The sequence below is a fragment of the Colias croceus genome, chromosome 19 (assembly GCF_905220415.1).
Source record: "Colias croceus chromosome 19, ilColCroc2.1".
Taxonomy (NCBI): domain Eukaryota; kingdom Metazoa; phylum Arthropoda; class Insecta; order Lepidoptera; family Pieridae; genus Colias; species Colias croceus.
In genome coordinates this window covers 4,966,224-4,989,671 of record NC_059555.1, presented here as the reverse complement: position 1 = coordinate 4,989,671, position 23,448 = coordinate 4,966,224, and the positions used below count along the sequence as shown (strand labels likewise).

The 23,448-nt window shown below is 32.9% G+C and overlaps 1 protein-coding gene across 1 annotated transcript; it reads right to left on the bottom strand.

Moving 5' to 3' along the window:
* Window positions 1–4,067: 4,067 nt before the first annotated feature.
* Window positions 4,068–5,192, bottom strand: LOC123700415 (glycine-rich cell wall structural protein 1-like). The gene is made up of 2 exons (XM_045647625.1): window positions 5,044–5,192; window positions 4,068–4,530 (listed from the first exon to the last, which is right to left on the bottom strand). The coding sequence occupies exons 1-2, from the start codon at window positions 5,190–5,192 to the stop codon at window positions 4,068–4,070; spliced, it is 612 nt and encodes a 203-aa protein (XP_045503581.1).
* Between the last annotated feature and the right edge of the window lie 18,256 nt (window positions 5,193–23,448).

The following is a 23,448-nucleotide window of genomic DNA, read 5'->3' as shown; positions in this document are numbered from 1 at the left end:
TAATCAAATATAAATGGTAAAACCACGTACAATAATTATTATACCTAATGCTTGTGGAATACTATGAGACTTACTACTTTCATAGGTACATAAAAACAGTTTTACTCGGAATATTAGTTAGGTATCTACCGGTTACTTGCACATATACGTGCATAGCGATGTAATTTGCAATTTCGATACATATTAATTACTTAACGCAGTAAGTATACAGTCGTATAATAGGCATTGTCTGGAACTTACCCGGGCTAGTATCTAATCTGTAATCCGGGCCGATTTAATTAAAAAATATGAAAAGCTCCCCATAAAATAATTTAAAAAATATTCTTGCATGGGACAAAAACTATTTATAGAAAGAATTTTTCAAATCGGACCAGAAGTTCTCGAGATTAGCGCGTTCAAACAAACAAACAAACAAACTCTTCAGCTTTATAATATTAGTATAGATTATGTATCTCCCTAGCCATATAAGTTAAAATTTAATAAATTTTTTCTGCAACTCGTTCATAGCAATGTTATCTCTTATCTAAAGATCAACAATTATTCTTATACATAAAAGCTACACAATTTCCTTTCAATCAAAGCCTACTGGCAATGACAATTACTCAACTATGAGATGCGGATATACTTTACTCAGAAATTGAGGCAAAAACTAGATATGTCAAGTAAATAGACCTAAACCTTAGTCTGTATTGCGACTCAATGAAATAATGCATAAAATCATTCCATTTTTAACTTATCATACCTACCTTTAATCGACCTTTCGATTGAAATATAAACGGTACTTATTAATACAAACATACCAGACCTAACAGAAAATATTTTTGATTGTTTTCAAATCATTGAACCCAACATAAGAACAATGTTTTGATGACTATTTCGTGTTAAATCAAATTAATGTAATAAAATCAAAAAATGTAAGGTAGTTAATAACAAAATTATTTTTATAAACACATCTGTGTGATAATAATATAACAAAACAAAATAATAAATATTAAAGAGTCTAATATAGCCAGAAGCCACTAATTGCAGTAGGTAGAAATACGACCTTATGAATACAGAAATCAATGTGAAACTTACTTCCCACAAAAAAAAACCATTAAATGGGCATCAATAGAAATACTTATATGTACCAGCTACCTACTACCTATGGTTCAACTAACCTTAAAATTCTTCACTAGTTACTAAAGTCTAAAACAAATTGCGATACAGTGCATGCAAATTTAATTGTCATTTATGAAATTTGCTTACACATTGTTTCATCACGATATTGTAATTGGTTAAGTTAACAAGAAATTCTTAGCCGTGAAAATAGTGTTAATAGCCGGAACATATAAAATAAAACAAATTACAAATAAACCGCACTCTACGCGCTTTAATAGAAATTTAATAAAGTCGCGTTTACATAAGGGTCCTTGACTTCGTTCCGATAGTCTACAGTCTACACTCTACATCGACTCTGCAGTCGAGCATACCTCTGCAGGAAAGCATGCGTGGCCGAGTGTTGAAAGTAAAACCCCTGATTCACCAGCAAATAATTCTATTTCATTATAATAATTTTCCTTGTACGTCGTCACGTCGATGTGCAATTTAGGTGTACTTACCTAGGAATTGTACTAGCCTTCCTACAGACGACTCTTTAGTTTTTTATCTTTTAGGATAAGGGTGCTTTTCCTCAATAATTTCCGTGGATGTGTAGCGAGGAATGTGCTTGTAAATAACCAATAGTACTTCAAACACTAAAAGCTACAAACTTCAAAGTAAATGAAGCGATATGATTAGTTCTTTACAAGTTACACATTTCTCGCTACAAATCTTCCCACATTATTAGTGGAATAGCACCCTAACAATCCTTCAATCTTCCTAGATGCGTTGCTACGTGTAGGAGTATCCTAGGTGGATGCAACGTCTGTTAAAGTTTTAGTTCTGTTTCACTAATGGACTATTACTGTTGTTATCATTCAGAATTCAATAATTATTATTATTTCAAAGCCTCTCTAAACACAGTTCATACATTAACTGACCTTAGCTAACCGATTACATTTAGGAGATAACGATCACCGCGTGAAATTATCTTAATAAATCAATTAAAGTGTATGGTAGCCGTTACCATAATATTCAGCCCATTGCTTTTTTAACCGACTTCAAAAAAAAGGAGGAGGTTATCAATTCGGCCGGTATATTTTTTTTTTTTTTTTTTTTTTTTATGTATGTACACCGATTACTCCGAGGTTTCTGAACCGATTTACGTGATTCTTTTTTTGTTCGATGCGGGATGGTGTCGAATTGGTCCCATAAAAATTTTATTCGGCTAGGCCTAGTAGTTTTTATTTTATGAGCATTTTTGTCTGTACTCGATGACTTAATTTCAATGTAGCAAGTAACTTTGATTCACTTCCCGGTAACTGATTGAGCTGAAATTTTGTATATGAATGTAAATTGGATAGCGATGAAACATTATCATGACATGGAGCTGATCTGATGATGGAATCGGAAGGTGGCCATAGGAACTCAGTAATATAATGACTCAACTTTATCGAGTTTGGGCTCGTTTGATTCGTGTTGAAAAATACACTAAAAAGTATTAAATAAAAATAACTGCGTTAAAAACAACCGACTTCAAAAACGGAAAAGTAAGAAATAAAAAAGATTTGATATTATTAATTACAACATATTATTTTTATGTGCTATTTATTAAATAGGTTTGAAGTCGGTGCCAAACACTAAGTACTTAGTATTAAGCCCATGCACCGACATCAAACCTTTTTAGTAAATAGCACATAAAAATAATATGTTGTAATTAATAATATCAAATCTTTTTTATTTCTTACTTTTCCGTTTTTGAAGTCGGTTGTTTTTAACGCAGTTATTTTTATTGCATCACATAGATGAAGTCGTGACCCAAAAGCGTGCGGCGCGTCGGCTCACTCACAACTATGTCGCTATATTTACATTGAAATCTTTATCGTGTGATTAATGCGCGAATAAGTCGACATTATCTGCAATCAACATTTCTTTTGTCTTTATTATTATTTATTGACGTCTACATCGTATTATGAACTTTTATGGATCTTTGCTTGAATAAATAAGTCGATAATATTGGATATGAGCGTGGGTAATCTCTACAAAAATGTTAGTCTCGAGGGAATAAAACTAAATATCATTTAGGTATTCATATAGCTTTTTATTTTGTATGAATCCGTAAGGATCAATAAATTTAAGTACACTTACATGGTTCAAAAAACTATATATATAAACTCTCCATATTATGTCGGACTAGCTGATGCCCGCGACTTCGTTCGCGGGACTTCAGACGTAAACAACTCGAGTTCGAGGATACCTTATACATATAAATAACTAGTGGTCCGCCCCGGCTTCGCCCGTGTTACATATTTCGCAATAAAAGGTAGCCTATGTCCTTTCTCGGGTATCAAAATATCTCCATACCAAATTTCATGCAAATTGGTTCAGTAGTTTAGGCGTGATTGAGTAACAGACAGACAGACAGACAGAGTTACTTTCGCATTTATAATATTAGTATGGATTTTCCTACCGCGAGTTAACAAATACATATATCAGAACTAACTTTTAAAATCTCTGTATAAAGTACGTTCGTTGCGATCTTGCCTCTTATCTCCTCAATCATGCCGTTCCTACTCCAGCAACACTCTCTCTCACTCTCACTTTTTTTTGTACGCGTATTAGGGGCAATGTATGTAAATGTCATCGGTCAAACGCGCGTAACGTTAATTACTGGCCTGTAAAGATCTAGAAGTAGATGTGCGAATAATATGAGAACTAAATAATATGAAAATAATATGAAAAAAAGCTTTGAATTTGAGTTGACTCCTTGAATGTCTCCGACTCGCGGGACAATGCATGACGTTCATAATAATAAGGAGTCCTTCTGCCATGGGCTCGGGGTGGAGCAACAATAAAAAATAATTTTCATGCTCATGCTCATGCCCATGCCCATGCCCATGCCCATGCCCGTGCCCATGCCCATGCGCATGCCCATGCCCATGCCCATGCCCATGCCCATGCCCATGACCATGCACACGTCCATGCACTCACACGCCCACGCCCACGTCCATGCCCATGCACATGCCCATGCCCATGCACTTGCCCATGCCCATGCCCATGCCCATGCCCATGCCCATGCATGTCATGCCCATGCCCATGCCCATGTCGATGCCCATCTCTTCTAAAAAGCGATTCACTTCGCCAGCCGCTGCCGCGGCAGTCGGCACTAACATAATTTTCATGCTCATGCTCATGCCCATGCCCATGCCCATGCCCATGCCCATGCCCATGCCCATGCCCATGCCCATGCCCATGCCCATGCCCATGCCCATGCCCATGCCCATGCCCATGCCCATGCTCATGCCCATGCCCATGCCCATGCCCATGCCCATGCCCATGCCCATGCCCATGCCCATGCCCATGCCCATGCCCATGTCGATGCCCATCTCTTCTAAAAAGCGATTCACTTCGCCAGCCGCTGCCGCGGCAGTCGGCAGTCGGCAGTCGGCACTAACATAAATGACAATAAACAAGTTCTAAAAATATTCTGAAATTTTTTAATATTTTGATAAAGTACGTTCGTTGCGATCTTGCCTCTTATCTCCTCAATCATGCCGTTCCTACTCCAGAGTCCAGCAACACTCTCTCTCACTCTCACTTTTTTTTGTACGCGTATTAGGGGCAATGTATGTAAATGTCATCGGTCAAACGCGCGTAACGTTAATTACTGGCCTGTAAAGATCTAGAAGTAGATGTGCGAATAATATGAGAACTAAATAATATGAATATAATATGAAAAAAAGCTTTGAATTTGAGTTGACTCCTTGAATGTCTCCGACTCGCGGGACAATGCATGACGTTCATAATAATCAGGAGTCCTTCTGCCATGGGCTCGGGGTGGAGCAACAATAAAAAATAATTTTCATGCTCATGCCCATGCCCATGCCCGTGCCCATGCATGTCATGCCCATGCATGCCATGCCCTGACCATGCCCATGACCATGCACACGTCCATGCACTCACACGCCCCCGCCCACGTCCATGCCCATGCCCATGCCCATGCCCATGCCCATGCCCATGTCCATGCCCATGCTCATGCCCATGCATGTCATGCCCATGCATGCCATACCCATGACCATGCATGCCATGCCCATGACCATGCACACGTCCATGCACACTCACACGCCCACGCCCACGTCCATGCCCATGCCCATGCCCATGTCGATGCCCATATCTTCTAAAAAGCGATTCACTTCGCCAGCCGCTGCCGCGGCAGTCGGCACTAACATAAATGACAATAAACAAGTTCTAAAAATATTCTGAATTTTTTTAATATTTTGTGGAATTCCTATAATTTATACGATCTGGCCAAATGTGGATGATAAAATCGTGAAACATTGACGATTTAAGAGGCCGTATCGATTTTAAGAGTGATTAAGACTTGTTTCTGTAATTCTTTAGGAGCTCGTTTAAAAAAACTAACTACTATGTTTTATGGAAAGTAATGGAATAAAGTTAGAATATTCGATTATACTATGTATAGGTCTGCCGTAACAACGTTTGCGCTCCCGTATATAATCGAAAATTCTAGAGAAATTTAAATTATTCCATAAAACCAAATACATAATATGTATTTTTTTATTGCAAATTTTCAAGCATAAATCTAGACATCATTTAATGTGTATTTTTTATTTTTTTTAACTCTGTTGAATGTACTAGAAATTCGACGCCATATACGCATAAAATTTCATCAAAGTAAGCCTATTTTAACTTAGATTTTGAATAAAGGTACTTAAAATTCCTCGAACACTTTTTAGGATGTCTCAGTGTCTTTATTGTTGTATATTTTATATGAAAACTTCTTCTTTTAAAGTTTAAACTCTGTGTAAACTACAAAGACACGAACGTCCTGCATTGAAAAAATTGAAACACTATTATACTATTTAAACAAACTGGACAATGAAAATCAATAAATTGTTTCGGACACTTTTTACATATTGAATAAATCTTTAATTTAAGATATTATAACACATTGTTACTAATTTAGTTTTCTTAAACGAGCTCCTAAAGAATTACAGAAACAAGTCAAAATCACTCTAAAATCGATACGGCCTCTTAACGATGGTCGAGCAAATTTACGATATGGCCACGACATAATATAGATATTGAACATTTCACATGAATTTCACCGATTACTTTCAGTTTTTTTTTTTTTTTTTTATTGTCATTTATGTTTGTAACATCTATGTCCCCAGGCACTAAGCTTAGCAAAGGAATTTTGATAACATAATAGGTATAAAGATAAACGATTGGTACCTAGTGACTGCAATCGTGATCGTCGTCGTTGCAGATGAAGTCACATATTAGGTATGACAAAACACTATCAGAATTTACTACTTGGTGTTGTGGTTTCTTTTTTCAGAATTATCACAAACACGTCAAAAATCACTCAAAAATAGAAGATAAATTAATGCATTTGCTGTTAAAAGCAATTTTATTGATTTATTCGTTCATAAAATGCCTTTTTAAATTATTAAATTGGCAAATTAAGTAATTTAACCTTTTTGTGTTACAATCATCTGTAATAAAGTGCTTGATTAGGTATAATTAGAGAATGTGGCAAGGCTAATTATATTATCTACACTTCTTCGCACGGTTTTCGCCTTTCGATCGAAATTATGTACTCACATATAATTAGGTACCGCATCAGTTACCAAGGTCAATTTAATATTCTACGACAATAGAACAATTAGGTATAAACTAACAAAGAATTCGCACTTTTAATAGTCATTTAATTAATATAACATTCTCAACGTAAATCATGTTTGCATAAACCAATTCCAGAACTATTGTGATTGTATTATGCGAATAGTCATATACAAAGATTCATAAGGCTAAGTTCCATAAATAAAGAGATAGGTAATTTTTAATTAAAAATGGAAAAACCTTTTTCACGAACAGTAATTAAAAAATTTATCGACACTTCGGAATTGAGATAATTCCGGAAGTACTTATACATAATAAACAAGTAGGTAGATTTGCTAGAGTTATTTTATTTTTTACTCTTTATCGGAAATCAGAGTAGGTACTTTTATATTATTACTAGCTTAACGCCAGCGGCTTCGCCCGCTTTCTCTAAAAAGATTTGAGATTTAAACTATCCTATCTCTCAAGTTGGGTCGAACTGCACATGGTGTGCGAATATTATTATAATTGGTTAAGTGGTTTATGAGTCCATTGAGGACAAACATTGTGACACGAGATTTATATATATTAGAAAAAGATGGTTAGAAATTGGCATAAGTTACAACAACCTTTATGCAACGCCGACTATGCCAATCAGGCGGAAATCTAAAGTCAGATTTTTGAGTAAAGCATGTGTGAGAGCTCAAATATTGCATTGTCTCGGAGAGTACACACGATCATAATAATGTTTATCACATTTTAAAGTATATTGTATTTATGTATGACCTACATTGTGTTCTTGACCAATTAATTATAAAAAGCTTCAACAGCTTTTTATGACCACATCAATGTATTTTTATTGATTACGAAGAATTCATACTCATTCAACCTCGCTCGTACTTTTATGTATAAAAAGAAAGATTCATATAAAAATTTAATTTCTTTATTCTTTATAAGCGTAAATATATTATGATGAAACTACAGAAGAACTATCGTCATTCTACAAACGGGTAGCTACAAATAGCAATATCAACTCAGGACTCGTTGAGATCTTGATTTTGCGAGATGGAAATGTACCTAGTACCTGTAAAACAAAAGCTTTTACATCCATATATCCATACATTTTTAATTATTATCTATTAAATCCTAGCTTATTCTAATTTACTAAGGACCTGTATCATGTATGTAAAGCATTATTTAAATTATAAACAACTAAACCACAACGAAACCACTATTGTTACCAGGAAATATAAAAAAATAACTTGTTTTCTATATACCTAAGCCCATAAATCTAAGATACTAGACAATAGAATGTAATAATAAATAAACTATGACCTGTCGCTTGTTTGTTGTCACCATGTACCCCAGTTAAGACTATTTTAACAGTATTTCGCCACCGAAAACATAATACTATAATGAATTGATTTATATATATATAAAATAACCATATCAGATGGCTTTACTTTAAACCTTGAAATATTGTGGGTCTAAAAGTACTCTCAGAACTTACAATGTCAACAAGTGCACTTAAAACATACGTCTGTAGGTTGTTTATAATCATCCTCTAATAATCGTTTGCAATCAAGAATGTTAATAATTAGTTTTAAGACAACTAACTAGTTTACCGCCCGCAGCTTCGTCCGCTTTGTCTCAAACCTAATAAATTATACACACCCATCTATTAAATCATTATATCTATTTAAAAAAACCGCATCAAAATCTGTTCTGTAGTTTTAAAGATTTAAGCATACAAAGGGACAGAAAAAGCGACTTTGTTTTATACTATGTAGTGATGATACGTACCTATGTATATGTCGTGGTCATATCGTAGATTTGATCATTTCATGATATGAGTGGCCATTTCACGAAATGGTCGCATATCGTGAAATGGCCAATTTAGTTTGGCCACATCATGATGTGGTTTGGGCAGATCAATGATAAGAAATCGTTTCACGATATGGCCAATTAACGCACGGTTTTTTCATGAAATGATCAAAATTATTTGATCATATCGTAAAATAGTTACATTAATCGTTGGTAGAGGCGCTGCAAGCTCTGTGTTTAGGTATGTGATAAGATGGCGGCCGCTGGCGAAAATTAAATTATTCGCAGTTAAAAACTTCATAATTCGTTTAATAACAATATTATGAAGAAAGTCATAGCAAAGAATTTACGACGAAGAGGTACGAGTACTATGGAAAATGTGGATATCTTATATGTATTTAAGAAAAAATGCGACTTAAACAAAATAATTTAAGAAACTACTACTATATTATTATAATTGTTTGTTTTTTAAAAAGCGATCCGCTTCTGGCACTCGCCGGCCGCTGTCGCGGCACGCTAGCTTTGCTCGCTCGGCTCGTGCGTTGTTTATCAAAGTCTAACCTAACCTAACCTAACTGTTTTCTATTGCAAAAACGATTCGCTTCTGGCATTCGCCGGCCGCTGCCGCGGCACTAACTTAAATGACATTAAACAAGTTTTTAGAATATAGTTATTCTGAATTTTTTTAATATTTTATGGACTCTTTTTATTTTATACGATCTGGCCAAATGTGGATGACCAAATCGTGAAACGTTGACGATTTAACGATCTGATCAAACTATGTTGGCCATTTCACGATATGCGACCATTTCGTGAAATGGCCACTCATATCATGAAATGATCAAATCTACGATATGACCACGACATATATAATTCAAAAAATTGTCCAGAAATAATGCTGAATAATAATAAAAATTTATAACTACATGTAATCATTCAAAAACTTGTATTTAGATGTACTTACCTTCATCTTACCTTCATAGAAAATGTCAAATAGCCTAAAATTTATGTAGATAATTTTAAATAATATTGCTCCCATTCACAATGCCTGGAGCGATACTCAATAAATAACCAAATCTCATTAATCATTCCAAACGATCAGAAACATAAACAATCCGGACATGATGAGCCTATTTTAATCGCTACTCTGTTACACATATAATTTCAAAGTAGGTATATATTTATCTAACTTGATTTATTTGAATATTAGAAGGTCAATTTGCCGCACACACCTCCATGTGCGGAACTACTTTCGAATATTTGTTTGTTAAATTATAGGTTTGACTTCTATAAATGTGTAACGATATTTCGAAAAAAATAAAGTAGGTACATTTGTATCCTTGCATGTTAAAATTGAGTTCATTATATTTCCCACACACTGGCAACTCACGTGTTAATAAGTTGTATTTTGTATGCATTAATTAATTTAACAAAATATGTTAACATTTTTTTTATTCCACAAATTTATTGTTTAAAGTGCAATAACCTTGTTACTTTAATTTATAATTTTAAGCTAGAATAGGAAAGGTAGGTAGGTTTTGTGAAATTAATACTCACGATTTCTTTCATTTAAATCCAATACTTTACAAAAATAAATCGAAAACGATTAAAAATATATGTTAAGGTCAATGGTGAAATGGTTGACCTTAAATATCACTGTTACCGTGAAAGTGGCTGGTTTCATTGCTTACCTATCATACAACACAAGTCACAACTTTAATATTGTTCCTGATACGTATCTATGGTTTTAACTATTCATATCAAAAACCGTTACACTATATTACTTGCTCTGTGCCTTTACAAAACTAACACAAATGTTATAAAATTATTAGTACACATACATATGTTAAATACAATAGCGAAATAAAATAATTTAAATAATTTCAGCAAAATAGCATTTTGGATTCTTGATAAAATATTAATACGCTGTTTATTTTTCATAAAAACTACGAATTACTTTTAACACACTTTAAAAACAAATTATTTTTATATTAATTTTTATGTCTCTATAGATACTGAATGCTTACATAATATTTTATTAGCCCTTGGACATAGAAACAAGGAAGACAACAAAAGAAGAAATATGAAATAAATGCTCTGATTAACACTTTTCAAAAATAACATTCCTTTTAAATCACTGACACGAAATATTTTCATGTAGAGCATTCTGTGGTTATAGGTTGTTTAGTGTTATCCCTTCTTTAAATATGTCATATTTAGATTAAAAATGTACAAAGGTTATTACTTGTCCGCAATCTTAAATATCTAAGCTTTATGAAAACGTTTTATATATTCAATTATAGAACATATAAACAACACTCTATCTACATTTTTTCTACACACTACTATAAATCACAAATGGATAACGGAGGCCTATAACGTTTTTATTGAATAATTTCAACATATACTTAATTTATAAATTATTATAATTGCCAATGCAATATACAATTTGCTCTATACAGACATCAATTATTATTATTAAACAAGCAGACTTAAAAAACAATATAAGCAATACATTAGTCAAAATCAATCGAACAAAGATACGTCATTATTCAATATATAGGCAGAGCACGGTTACCAAATCAAGTTTGACCTTACTGAAGCATTTTTATTGTACTACAGTTGCGTAGATAAGAAGATATTATATTAATGTTTCGTATTAAGTTGTATATTGAGTTATAGAATGCATGGCCTCTAATGAGCAAATTGCCCTGTCCGATTCAGCGTGCATTCCGCGGTCCGCCACGCGCCACACGATTTTTCCATTCTGAATGTTCTCTAATATTGCTGTGTTATTAAAATATTATATAGATTATTTTTTATAATGTTGTCACTATGTGTTATAACACATAAAACATAGCTGTGGATGACACACGTAAATCTAAATACCTCAAGTTATTCCTCGACTTGGATATAAAAGATTCTACTTAGGCTTTTCATGAGGCATTTCAAAGCTTGTCTTATGATTTCTAGTGATTGAAAAGATTCGTTGGTAAAAGCTCTCATTAATCATTACCTTCTAGACAAGGTGAATAAAATATAATAATTATATTCAACGAGAAATCTACGTGACTTTTTAAATTTAACGTCACACAATTGAAAAAAATCCCCTACATACTGCCTGTTCGTCATTGTTATTGTTTACATTTAATTGTTATCTATATATATAAAACTCAAAGGTGACTGATATAGTGATCTATCAACGCACAGCCCACCACTGGACGTATCGGGCTGAAATTTAGCATGCAGGTAGATGTTAGGACGTAGGCATCCGCTAAGAAAGGATTTCCCTAAATTCTTGCGGGAACGGGGAAAAACGGGGATGCACGTACAAAGCCGTGGGCGAAAGCTAGTATATTAATAAGAACCTATAAAATAAGACTAAAGCTTACCTACTCGAATAAAATATGAACCCTTATTTTACATAAGAACCTATATTGCAGCAACATTACAGTTAAATACGCAATTAAATTATACAGTTATATCAATAGTAGGTACTTAATTGAGTTTCGCAAACATTTATTACTCTTTAAGCTTTTAATAAAGTTGCTTAAAAATTATCGTACTCTTTTTTACACAATTTCAATAAATACCTATTTATTATGTTGTTTTCGTAAATAAATAGGTCAATTTATAAACTCGTCCTGAATAACCAAGTAGGTACCAGGTAGGTAGGTCTTTTATGGAATTTATAAAACAAGAGTAGGTAACTTTTTTTATAATTAGCGGTTCCTTCACCCGTAACCTATAGCACTAAGAAATCACATATCCAACAATGAATTAATTTTTGAAATCAGTCCAATAGTTCCTGAGATTAGTGCGTTCAAATTAACTCTCTTCAGGTTTGCATTCTTATTTATTAGTATAATTAATAATAAATACGCTATACGATTCCCCAATGGTCCCTTCACGCAGTAGATATATGTATCTACATATCTACATGTTAAAAATGAATAATGATTTAAAAAATGTCTCCAATGCCGACATTGTCGTGAACAGGTAGTATAGTGACTTACTTCCTTTAATTAAAAATAATTTTCACGTAAAAATCTTTATGCAATTTACATTGAACGCCTTTAGGAACGTAATAATTTGATTTATTACGAATTCGAATTACCGCTCACACTCAATTCTTTAGAAGGCAATTTACATTCCACAGGTCGCAGAGACCAAGTTCAAGTCACAATCACCGACATGCAACTAATTAATTATAAAGTAAAAGTAATATCTCATTGATTCACAAAATTACAATAATTGTCGTTTTTGTTTTATTCCAACATTCTCTTCCTGCCTGATTCACCTCACTTACAAAATCGTAATAGGTAACATAAGCCGGAAAAGCCGTTTTTCAACATAATTATTCGTGATTTATTTAGGGTTGTCACAAAACTCATTTAATTTACTTTCTTATAAAAAATATCTATTTGTTATATAGGACATTCGATGTCATGAAAATTATTTACTTAGTCGTAAAAAACCAATCTTGGTGAAAACCTAAATACAAGCCCAGAGATGGTTTGATCTATTTATACCTAATGAATGTCTTCATACAGTGTGTCGCCAAATTAACAAGTCTAATAACCTACGCTTAACTAAGATTTTACCAGATAACTGTGTGCGATGTGCCGAAATAAACTCCTAATATGGTAGAAATTTTCTGTATTTCTTATATTTAACTATCTTGTCGTGTTTAATGTGAAAGCTGTCATAAATATTTTGAAACACACATATATATCAGTGTAATATTACTTCTACCATAAGAGTTGTCGCTATATGCATGTGTAAGCAAAAAGCTTAGGCCTTAGAGCATGCAAAAATTATAAAAAACCGCACTTGATATGTATACTTATGAATGAGCTAGAATAAGTTAAAAGGTCGACATTGATTCGCGCGTGGCTTGATGGCTTCCCGTGTCGCGGTGACGACCCGACAGCCTTGGACTCTAATTACTAACAACTATACTCACTTTCGACCATTGTTCTTTATCGGATTGACCTAATGCATATTTTATCTTTGGATCTAATCACAATTTTTTAAACAAATACAAATTAAGTACAAGATCATACTTAGTTACATACATTTTTAATGGTCAATTTTCTCTATACACAAATAATTATTGAGTAGGTAACTCAGGGTTTAGCACTCATTCGTTAATGAATTGTATAAAGGAAGCGATCTGAGTTGAAAAAGTTAATTAGACTTCATTAATTATAATATTTGAATCCTCTCCACTAAAAAATTCTCTTACTGGGTACCTTATCCGTGGAGATAGCACAGACCTTGACTCAAATATCATCCACATGAATAAAGATTATCCAATCCTTGCTTCTCCGAGAATGGCAATTCTTATAAATAGGAAATACTGTCGTCCGCCTAGAGATATTAATTAATTGTACTTGAATAATAACATTGATATCACCTTTTCATGCATATGATATTCAGTTACAGCACACTTGTAAATATGTATTCTGATTAAACTGATAACTACATATTTATACCTACTTAATTTATATCACAATAGCTAGTAATATCTGCGCATATACCTATATAAATCTTAAACTGTATAGGTAATATTAATTATTATTAGGCCGAAGGTACATGGACTGCTCGATATTGGCTTTTGTCTAAACTAGTTGTTACTTACTTTATAATTATTTTTAATCGAATTGCGTCATCGATTGCTAAAAAGCGGTGGAACCAGCTCGGGTTTGTATCCTAAGGACACGACAGCTTAACCGTACTTTAATTAACAATTCGACTTTTATTTCATTCCATTTTAAAAATATTAATATGCGTCGGATAAATAGTTTATATAACATGCTTGTACATAAAAGTGTAGACCGGTATTGCCTAATAATGGCGTGAAGAGAACGTATTTCTGCGTATTCGTCCATTTCATGGTTTTGATAAATCATATTGCTGCTGTAGTCTAGCGAGTAGTAAGAAGCAAACTTGGTTCGATCCTATGTCGATAAAAAGTACTTTAACGGGATTACTGTCTATTACCTATAATAACATTTAAGAACGAGTATGAGTACCTACTAGTATCCTGCATGAATAATGAATATCGAGGTAAATGTTCTTGGAACCTATGACAGAAACACAAATTTTAATAGTTTAATATTTCCGATATTCTTAATAATAATCCAGAGTATGCTTATTTTATATGGAATCCATTGAACTTTAGCACGCCGTTCGGTGCCTCGGTGGACAGTGGACACAGAATGGATTTAATTTGATGCACGCCGTTGGGTAGAAAATTTTCTATTAGACATACGGAACCATAAAGTGCATAAGGCTTTTATAACACAGTATTTCACACGTTGTAAGGGTAGACATCATTCACCATGCAACGTATAGGTACCAAATAACAAGTCTACACGTTAAATTCTTTTTATAGACATATAGCATTAGTTGAGTGAAATATTTTCATCGCTTGAATGCCTTATTAAGGTTTATTGGAAGACATAAAAATATCTTTCAACGCACTTACAGACTTACTAAAAAATTACTTCATTATCATAAAACTACAATAAAACTAATATAATCAGGGCTGGAATACAACCAGCGGTATTTTATTAAATAAGTAAAACAATATTTTTCAATTGTAAAAAAGTACCTACTAACGCCAAAAAAAAAATTAAGTACATATGTATATTGTGCAAGCAGTGGCCATGCCATTTTTTTTTTTAAATTTACAAATTACAAATAAGAAAATCTTCTCATCCTTGCATTATTCATCATTTATTATCATGTTAAGTGTTAATAGCTCTATCTAAGGCAAAATATCTCAAAATACATAATATTATGGTTACTTAAAATTCTACTTTAAATATCATATAAGCAGATTTTTTTTATAAATTTCACACATCCATAACTAAAACTATATAATTATATATACAATACAATAATGTTAACTTATTTGTGTTGCTCTAGATACATAGCTGACCTATGAAGTAATCGTGTTGTTCGCGCGAAGCAATTTTGTTTTATAAATTCTAACACCGTCGCATGCCTTTTTCATGTCTAACATGTTTAGATAACATGTCATACACGAGATACGTCCTTAACATTTATTGCTACTTAACTATAATACACTTGAAAATTAAGTTTATTTTGACATCTTTACACAGACAGCTACGTCTTATTATACTTACCTATTTAATAAGAAAAAAGAAGCCTTTTTCTAGTCTTCACGGCGCTCAAAATTTCACTTTATAAAAGTTACAACAATGAACCTACACATGATAGGGATCTGAATAAGAAAAGTTGACAAATTAAACTATCTCCTCTCTTGCAAAAGCTGAACTTGATCTTCTGTGAGCGTATATCGAAGCGGAACAGTTACTTTGAGAGCTAATACACATTAAAAAAGTACTAAATCGTTAATTGACTCGATTTCTTTATGAACCTTAAACATTTTTTTTACATATAGCGAGACTTCTTTCTTGAATCTCATTGAGTACGTCGAAAAAAAAGTTTATATAGTAAAAAACGGAAAATCTTGGATTTTTTTGTTTAAGCTTAGCAGCGGACCAGAGTTCGTGTCAATTAAAAAAAGTTTGGTTTGTTGTTTGGTTGCACAAAAGCATACAGAAGGCGATACGGAGGTAATGAACCTCATGCATCATATATAATATTTCATAAATCCTTTAAAATAATATTGCTAATAAGAATATTTAATATTTTTCTATTTTATATATTTATTCTTCGGCACTGTATACATGTCACATATAATTTTAAATACGCGCTGACAAGTGCCCTTGCTACAGTTTCAGTGATCTAGTTTATTGAAAACGTCACAGATTACCGCATACTTGTGTAATTAAGACCACTGTGTCAGTTTTAAGACGTACAGTGTGTAATTATAATATGAACACGATTATTAGATATATATGTGGTCAATATGAGTACTAATCGTGGGTTTGATCTATTATTAAATAAAGTAATAATAATAGTAGGGGAGACCGGGTACAAAAGTAACGGTGGGTCGAAAGTAACAAATGCTCTCTAGATTTATCCAATGGGCGAACACCGCTTAGCCTCTGTCAGGTGATAGCCGAGAGTGCCCCCCTTAATTGTACTCATTCGCCGCGTGCGCCACGCGTTGTTAGGCTGTGTGACAGGACACAACGTGTTTTCACGAATCAAAAGTAAGATTTTCGACATTTTTTTATTAAACGTTTACGTAGTCTTAAAAGGATGATAGAAATCTGAATGTTTGCATATCCATTCTTGATTAGAGTAATTGTGAATTGCTCATAGTCATTTTAATGTAGCACGTTCCGTTTTAAAGTTTTGTTGCACGTCTTGGCAAAAATATAGACGGGTACAAAAGTAACATAGCCCTATGGGTACAAAAGTAACTTGTTATTTTTGTCCCATTATTATATTTTTATTTACACCTTTACTTCAACAGAATGCCGTGATAACGAACTAGATCGAGGAATTACCGACATTTTTTTTAATTTGCTGACGAGCATTTTGAAAGATGATTTTGGCACACGTCACATCCTGTTACAAATGACTCGAAATTTTGTGGATCATTTGTAACAGGATGGCGGTTCTTAGTACGCAATGACAAAAAGAAAAATTATGGTCAGAACGCTGATACCGGATACCTTAAGATACTAAAACGTTTTATATTAGAGAATCTTAACATAAAATATTATAGTATCTTCACCGTGTGTGACGCGCTTTAGAGGCTTTGCAAAAAAATATAATATTTGCCATATTATCATATTATTAGATTTATAAAAAAAATAAAAGCCGGGAATACTAGTGCAGCTACCTTGCGTCGATCGAGATTTACTAATAACAAATAAATTGATCTACGCGACTATTTAATCGAGTGCTCTACAGTTTATTTTCGGTTATCTCCATCAACGAGCATAATGTGAATAATTTTTTTTTGTTAACCTTGCTGAGGTATTGGGAAAGGTACCAATTTGAGCCAAAAGATATTTGGAATATGGACGAGACAGGGGTGACCACTATAATACCAAAACCTAACAAAATTGTAGAATAAAAAGGCATTAAACAAGTACATAGGTGCCATAACCTTAGCAGAGCCTGGAAAATTAGTAACTGTTACTGTTGCCATTAATGCTCTAGGAGAACACATCCCGCTTTTTTCGTTTTACTGAGGGTCCTGGTGGTTGTGATGGAGCTGGGAATGCTTGTGGATGGATGCAGGATGTAGAATTTTTAATTGTAAAAGAATGATTTTAATTAATCTCATTACTTAAACTAAGAATATTTTTTATCGATTTGTTTTGTATTATATTTGTAAGTATTATATTTAAAATACAAAAGTTGGTTTGTTTTACTAATACAAAGTCTTTAAACAAATAATTTGTTGATTTACCATCATAATATTGTATTAATTACCAACCCCTTTATCTTGTTACTTTCGACCCACGACGTGTTACTTTCGACCTGCTTACGGGGTCGAAAGTAACAAATGACGATTTTTTTTTTAAATTTCGTTTATTAATATAAAACACTACATAATGTAATAAATTGAAACGCTAGTGTAAAGAATATGAACTAAATTTATATATGGTTATATTAATTTAATGATAACAGTAACACCCAGTGAGAAATCAAGGCAAAAGTACAAAGTGTTACTTTTGTACCCGGTCTCCCCTACCTAATTAATAGATTCTCTTAAGTATTTTGTATGATATAGTATTCAACCTACATTTTTAGATGTTATAGATGGTATCTATACAATTAACTAACTTATACATATAATTAACTTTTGACGTCTCATCATCATCATCATCATCAGCCCATATACGTTCCCACTGCTGGGACACGGGCCTCCTATGAGGGTACAGGCCATAATCCACCGCGCTGGCCAAGTGCGTGTTGGCGGATGACACATGTCGTCGAACTTTTTAATTCTTCGACATGTCGGTTTCCTCACGATGTTTTCCTTCACCGTTCGAGCAGTGGTGATGTTACAACATGCGCAGATAAATTGAAAAATCAATTTATTTCCTACGCGCTCGCCTGGTCTCGAACCACGGACTTATCGATTCGAAGTCTAAGGTCTCACCACTGAGCCACCACTGCTCTCGTCTAACATTTACAAAATCTAGGTTATTTTATCGAAACATCTTTGTACAAAAACTCTATATTTAGCTCTATAATTTATCGATTTCCATCTTTGATTTCCATCCGCGTCATCTGAAAGAAAAATATGATTTTTATATCCTGCAACAATGTCTGAAAAAGATAAAGTATTTATATTAAAAAAAAATATTTATAAAAGTCTAATGGAGATAATACTCAGGGAGGATAATAATCAGGGAGAAAGGAGTTGAAGTCCAAACATAGGCGCGAATTACTAAGGTGTAGTACCTAATGTACAATAGTGATATCATATACCTACTTATACCTACATTTGTATTTTGTATACAATGTATTGCTAACGACCTTGCACGCATTTTTCACGTGCACTATAATTCTTATTTCCGCCACTAGTTATTTGGACTTATTTTATAAACAAATATGCAATCAAGCAAGTTCTGACTGGAATGTAGGTAAAAAACAACTGAAACAATAAAAAACAAACAGCAACACTTTTTATTGTTTCACACAGTAATTACTTAGTATGTAGAATGCCTTATAAGATGAAAACTATAGATGAAATAATTACCTAAAAGTTTTGATTTTATTTTTTTGTTTGTTATTGTAACTCCAAAAACTATTAAATCAATTTAGCATATTCATTTGTGATTTTGTAATAAGTAGGTAGAAAATTTATTTTTCTTTATACGGACAGGTTAATTTATATAACTACAGAACAATATTTATTTATAGTAACAATTTTCCCTAATTCCATATGTTTGGTATTTGAAATTTGATTGATAAAGCTCGAAACTTCGTTTACTTATTTTGATAATGATATTTCATATTTTGCGCGATAAAAAGGCAATATCGCCTTTGCGTTTGTGAAGAGATTATACTGGATTACGACACAGTGTTTTTCTGAAATAACTTGGCTTATTATCGAATCTAATCACTAATGTAGGTTATTAAAATTTAAAAAAAACGTTAGGTACGTTTAAAATTTAAAGATTAAAAATATTTTCTCTCAAAGTTAATCTCTTTAAAACGTTAAATAATGGTTATAATACGTACGTAAACAAGCTATTATACGAAATGCGTGGAAAATAAATATGTTATAAATCATCTTACTTACCTTTATAAGTAAATTTAAATATTTGAGATGACTACAGCGCAACAGGATACTTTTATTTATGTAAAATTTAGCTGCGAAATTAATTTATAACTACGTTTATGATACGTAATATGGGAAAGCTCTTTGAGCCATTATTGTGCACATATTGATTACATTTTTTACATAAAACTCTTCGAAACACTTTATATAGATATAAAGATATATTTGGTATTTTGTAATCCTTCTATAAGTCAGTTGTAAATTTCAAGCAAACATTTTATTAGTGAGTACCTAAAAGTATGAATTTATATGAGTACATATAATTGGACTGGGTTGTAATTAACAACCGAAATTAAATTTATTTTTTATATGATGTATATATATTTATAATTTATTGAGGTATACCTACGATTTTTAACACCTACCTATAAAAATGCAAATTTTCATATTATGATACTAGCTTTCCGCCCGCGGCTTCGCCCGCGTTTTGAAAGGAAAAACCCGCATAGTTCCCGTTCCCGTGGGATTTCCCGGATGAAACCTATCCTATATGTTAATCCAAGTTACCCTTTATGTGTGCTAAATTTCATTGTAATCGGTTCAGTAGTATTTGCGTGAAAGAGTAACAAACAAACACACACACATCCTCACAAACTTTCGCATTTATAATTTTAGTAGGATTTTCATTCGAAGATCCAACCCACCACTTTCGCCAATACTGAACGTCACTCGAGTACTTACCGTATACTTAACAACCGGACCATTGTGAAAATAATTGTCACGAAATAATGATAAATTAATAAAAATATCTCGGGTTAAGTTAACCATAATGTTAACGCGTGAACCATTTATATCGTGTATACCAACAAAGTACATTTTAAATAACACAAGCAATATTGTTTTGACAATATTGATTCGAACATGCTCTTAAAATGCTGCGTCATCGTGTTTCGTTTGTACAATTCCGCCCCTACACGGGCGTCACCATGACACCAATGTCGGTGGGCGCCACTTCTCAAATAATTTAATATACAGATTATAATAAAATATATATTCTTTGAACTCTTTCCTTATTGCTACAATTGGACAGTAATCCGATAATCTTATTTTAATGGGTATTCGGTTCGGTTGTAGTCTGTAGAATGTAGATGGAATATTTATTATGTTAGTATTTTTTGTGTTTTTGTTAAGAAAAGAGTATTTTAAAAAAGAATTCGAAAAGATACTTTTTAAAGATCCCATTTCAGATTGATTACAGTTAACTGTTAAATGTATAATTACAAATATTAATCAGGTAAATTACATACTGTATATATCGTTATTATTTTAGGTATTGGACTAAATAGAGACAAGCTAGCGCGGGTGATGCGTAGAATTTGTGCGCCTCGACGACCGATGGAAGAGCGTAGATGGCAACCACAGATCCTGTAATTCCACAGCTCACTCTGCAAAGTGTTGCTTTTTACAGCCAAAAATACAATTTCTATAAAAAAATCTATAAACGTTAAAGTATCGATAAAAGCTTTTAAATACAAGATTTATGGTCATGTAATATGCATAGAGTGTTTCAACGTGCATACGATGAAGTAAATCGTACAATTACGCTCTATGAAAAATCCTCAATAATGTGACTATTTTATTAATATTGCTCCCTATATGGCCGCAGCTATCTGTTTATGTAAAATATAGCATTGATCGGGTAACATGCGCCGTAAACATTGAAATGATAAATGTTATGCTTTCGGCCGTACGTGCAACAGTTAAGAGCTTTTGCATTGTGAAATTATTCAAGACCATTGTTTACTTGTGCTCTATATAATACACATTTTAAGTCTAACCTTCAATGTATGAAACAAATTTTAATTAATTTTATTGTTTATAACCGAGGAAAGTTTACTTTTATTGAGCGGGATTATTGCAACTGCAGACCCGTTTATTAACAGATTGATCAGCATGATGTCTTCATGTTAGCAATTTATCAAACATCATAAAAATTTCCCCACAAATCTCACACGCTATGCGTGATGATCTTCGCTTTCATAATTTGGCAGTTGAGTTGCACGTATTTATATGATACTAGCTTACCGCCCGCGGCTTTGCCCGCTTTTAAAACGATTTGAGATTTAAACTATCCTATCTCTCAAGTTGGATCGAACTGCACATGGTGTGCGAATTTTATTGTAATCGGTTGAGTGGTTTAGGAGTCCATTGAGGACAAACATTGTGACACGAGATTTATATATATTAAGATTTAATCGGTAAAAGCATGTACAATATTCAACAAGAAAAATATTCCTTAAAATGACGGATAAAATCTTTTTTATCGAGCGCTTTTTTGTTTGACCTATTAAATCCATTTAAATGCTATTTATAAATTATAAGCAGCATTTATTTTCCACTATAATAGTCACGAGATATAGACAAACTGGCAGACAAATAAATCGCGTTCTAATTTCTAACGGTTTACTTTATTTATGACTTTTGAATTACTAGCTTAAACTACAAAGTAAACTGTAGCCGCCGCGCCGTGTCTGTTTTTAAAAAATCCTATTAACATAATTAATTAGTGTTAACTGCGGCATTCAAATATGATCCTTGCATAACGGACCATTCTTGAACAAATAAATTAATTAAACTTACAAATAAATCATATCTCAACTATGTTACGAAACATCAAAAACTAAACAAATCAAACTTGCTCTACAAGATCTAGGCACTGAGATTAGACTGAGAACAAGAAATGAGAAAAAATATTTCACCTGATAACCGATGTAAGTGTTACTATGAGACAAAATAAGAAATATTAATATGTATTTCGTTTTAAATTACATACAATATCAATATCAACTTAGTTACATCAAAATGTATGAAAAGGTAGGTACATTGCTCTATGCATACTATTACTTTGAAGAAAAAAAATTGTTCGTTACTTTTATTTTTAACTAGCAATCCGCCCCGGCTTCGCCCGTGGTACATATTTACGTTTTCTCTACATAAGAACCATCCTCGTACTTCAAGGAATATAATAAAAAAAGAATTAACGAAATCGGTTCAGCCGTTCTCAAGTTATGCGCTTACCAACACATTTTGGGATTGATTTTTATATTATAGATTTTTAAAAGAAATTTATGTAGATAGTTTAATAATAACGCTCATGAGACGCAGGCTCGAAATACACGTTGCAAAATTTGATTCCGATGCATAGATAACAGAACCCTTTTATTGCGTAGGTCAAAACGCACGAGTCGATGTATTTTATTTTTCAACAAGTGCAATAAATATAGATATTGATCTCTTTATCGACCTGTCCATCCATACCATGACAAAAATTGGACATTCATTTCTCTCAGTAGTTACGCTAACGTAGAGCTTAAGAAGTTCAAGATGATTATGAATATATTAATAAAAAATTACAAACACTTGATGGATTTATATATTCTGGATAAGGTTCATTTTTATAATGATTTATTTCATTGACTACACTTTAAAACTCTTTTTGAGTTAAAATACGCTTGAGTTATATTTTTTTCGTCGTTTCATCATTAATAAAAAAATGTGGGTCACTTCTAATTTAATGTTTTATTAACAATTTAATTAAGTAAGTAACAGCACTTAGACTGATGTGCCAAGAGCAAAAATCAGATGAAGCGTGAATCACCTGATACATGATTATCAATACGTAGCACCTTGGCTGTAGAGGTCGTAACGTGAGTCTTCATTAACGCGAC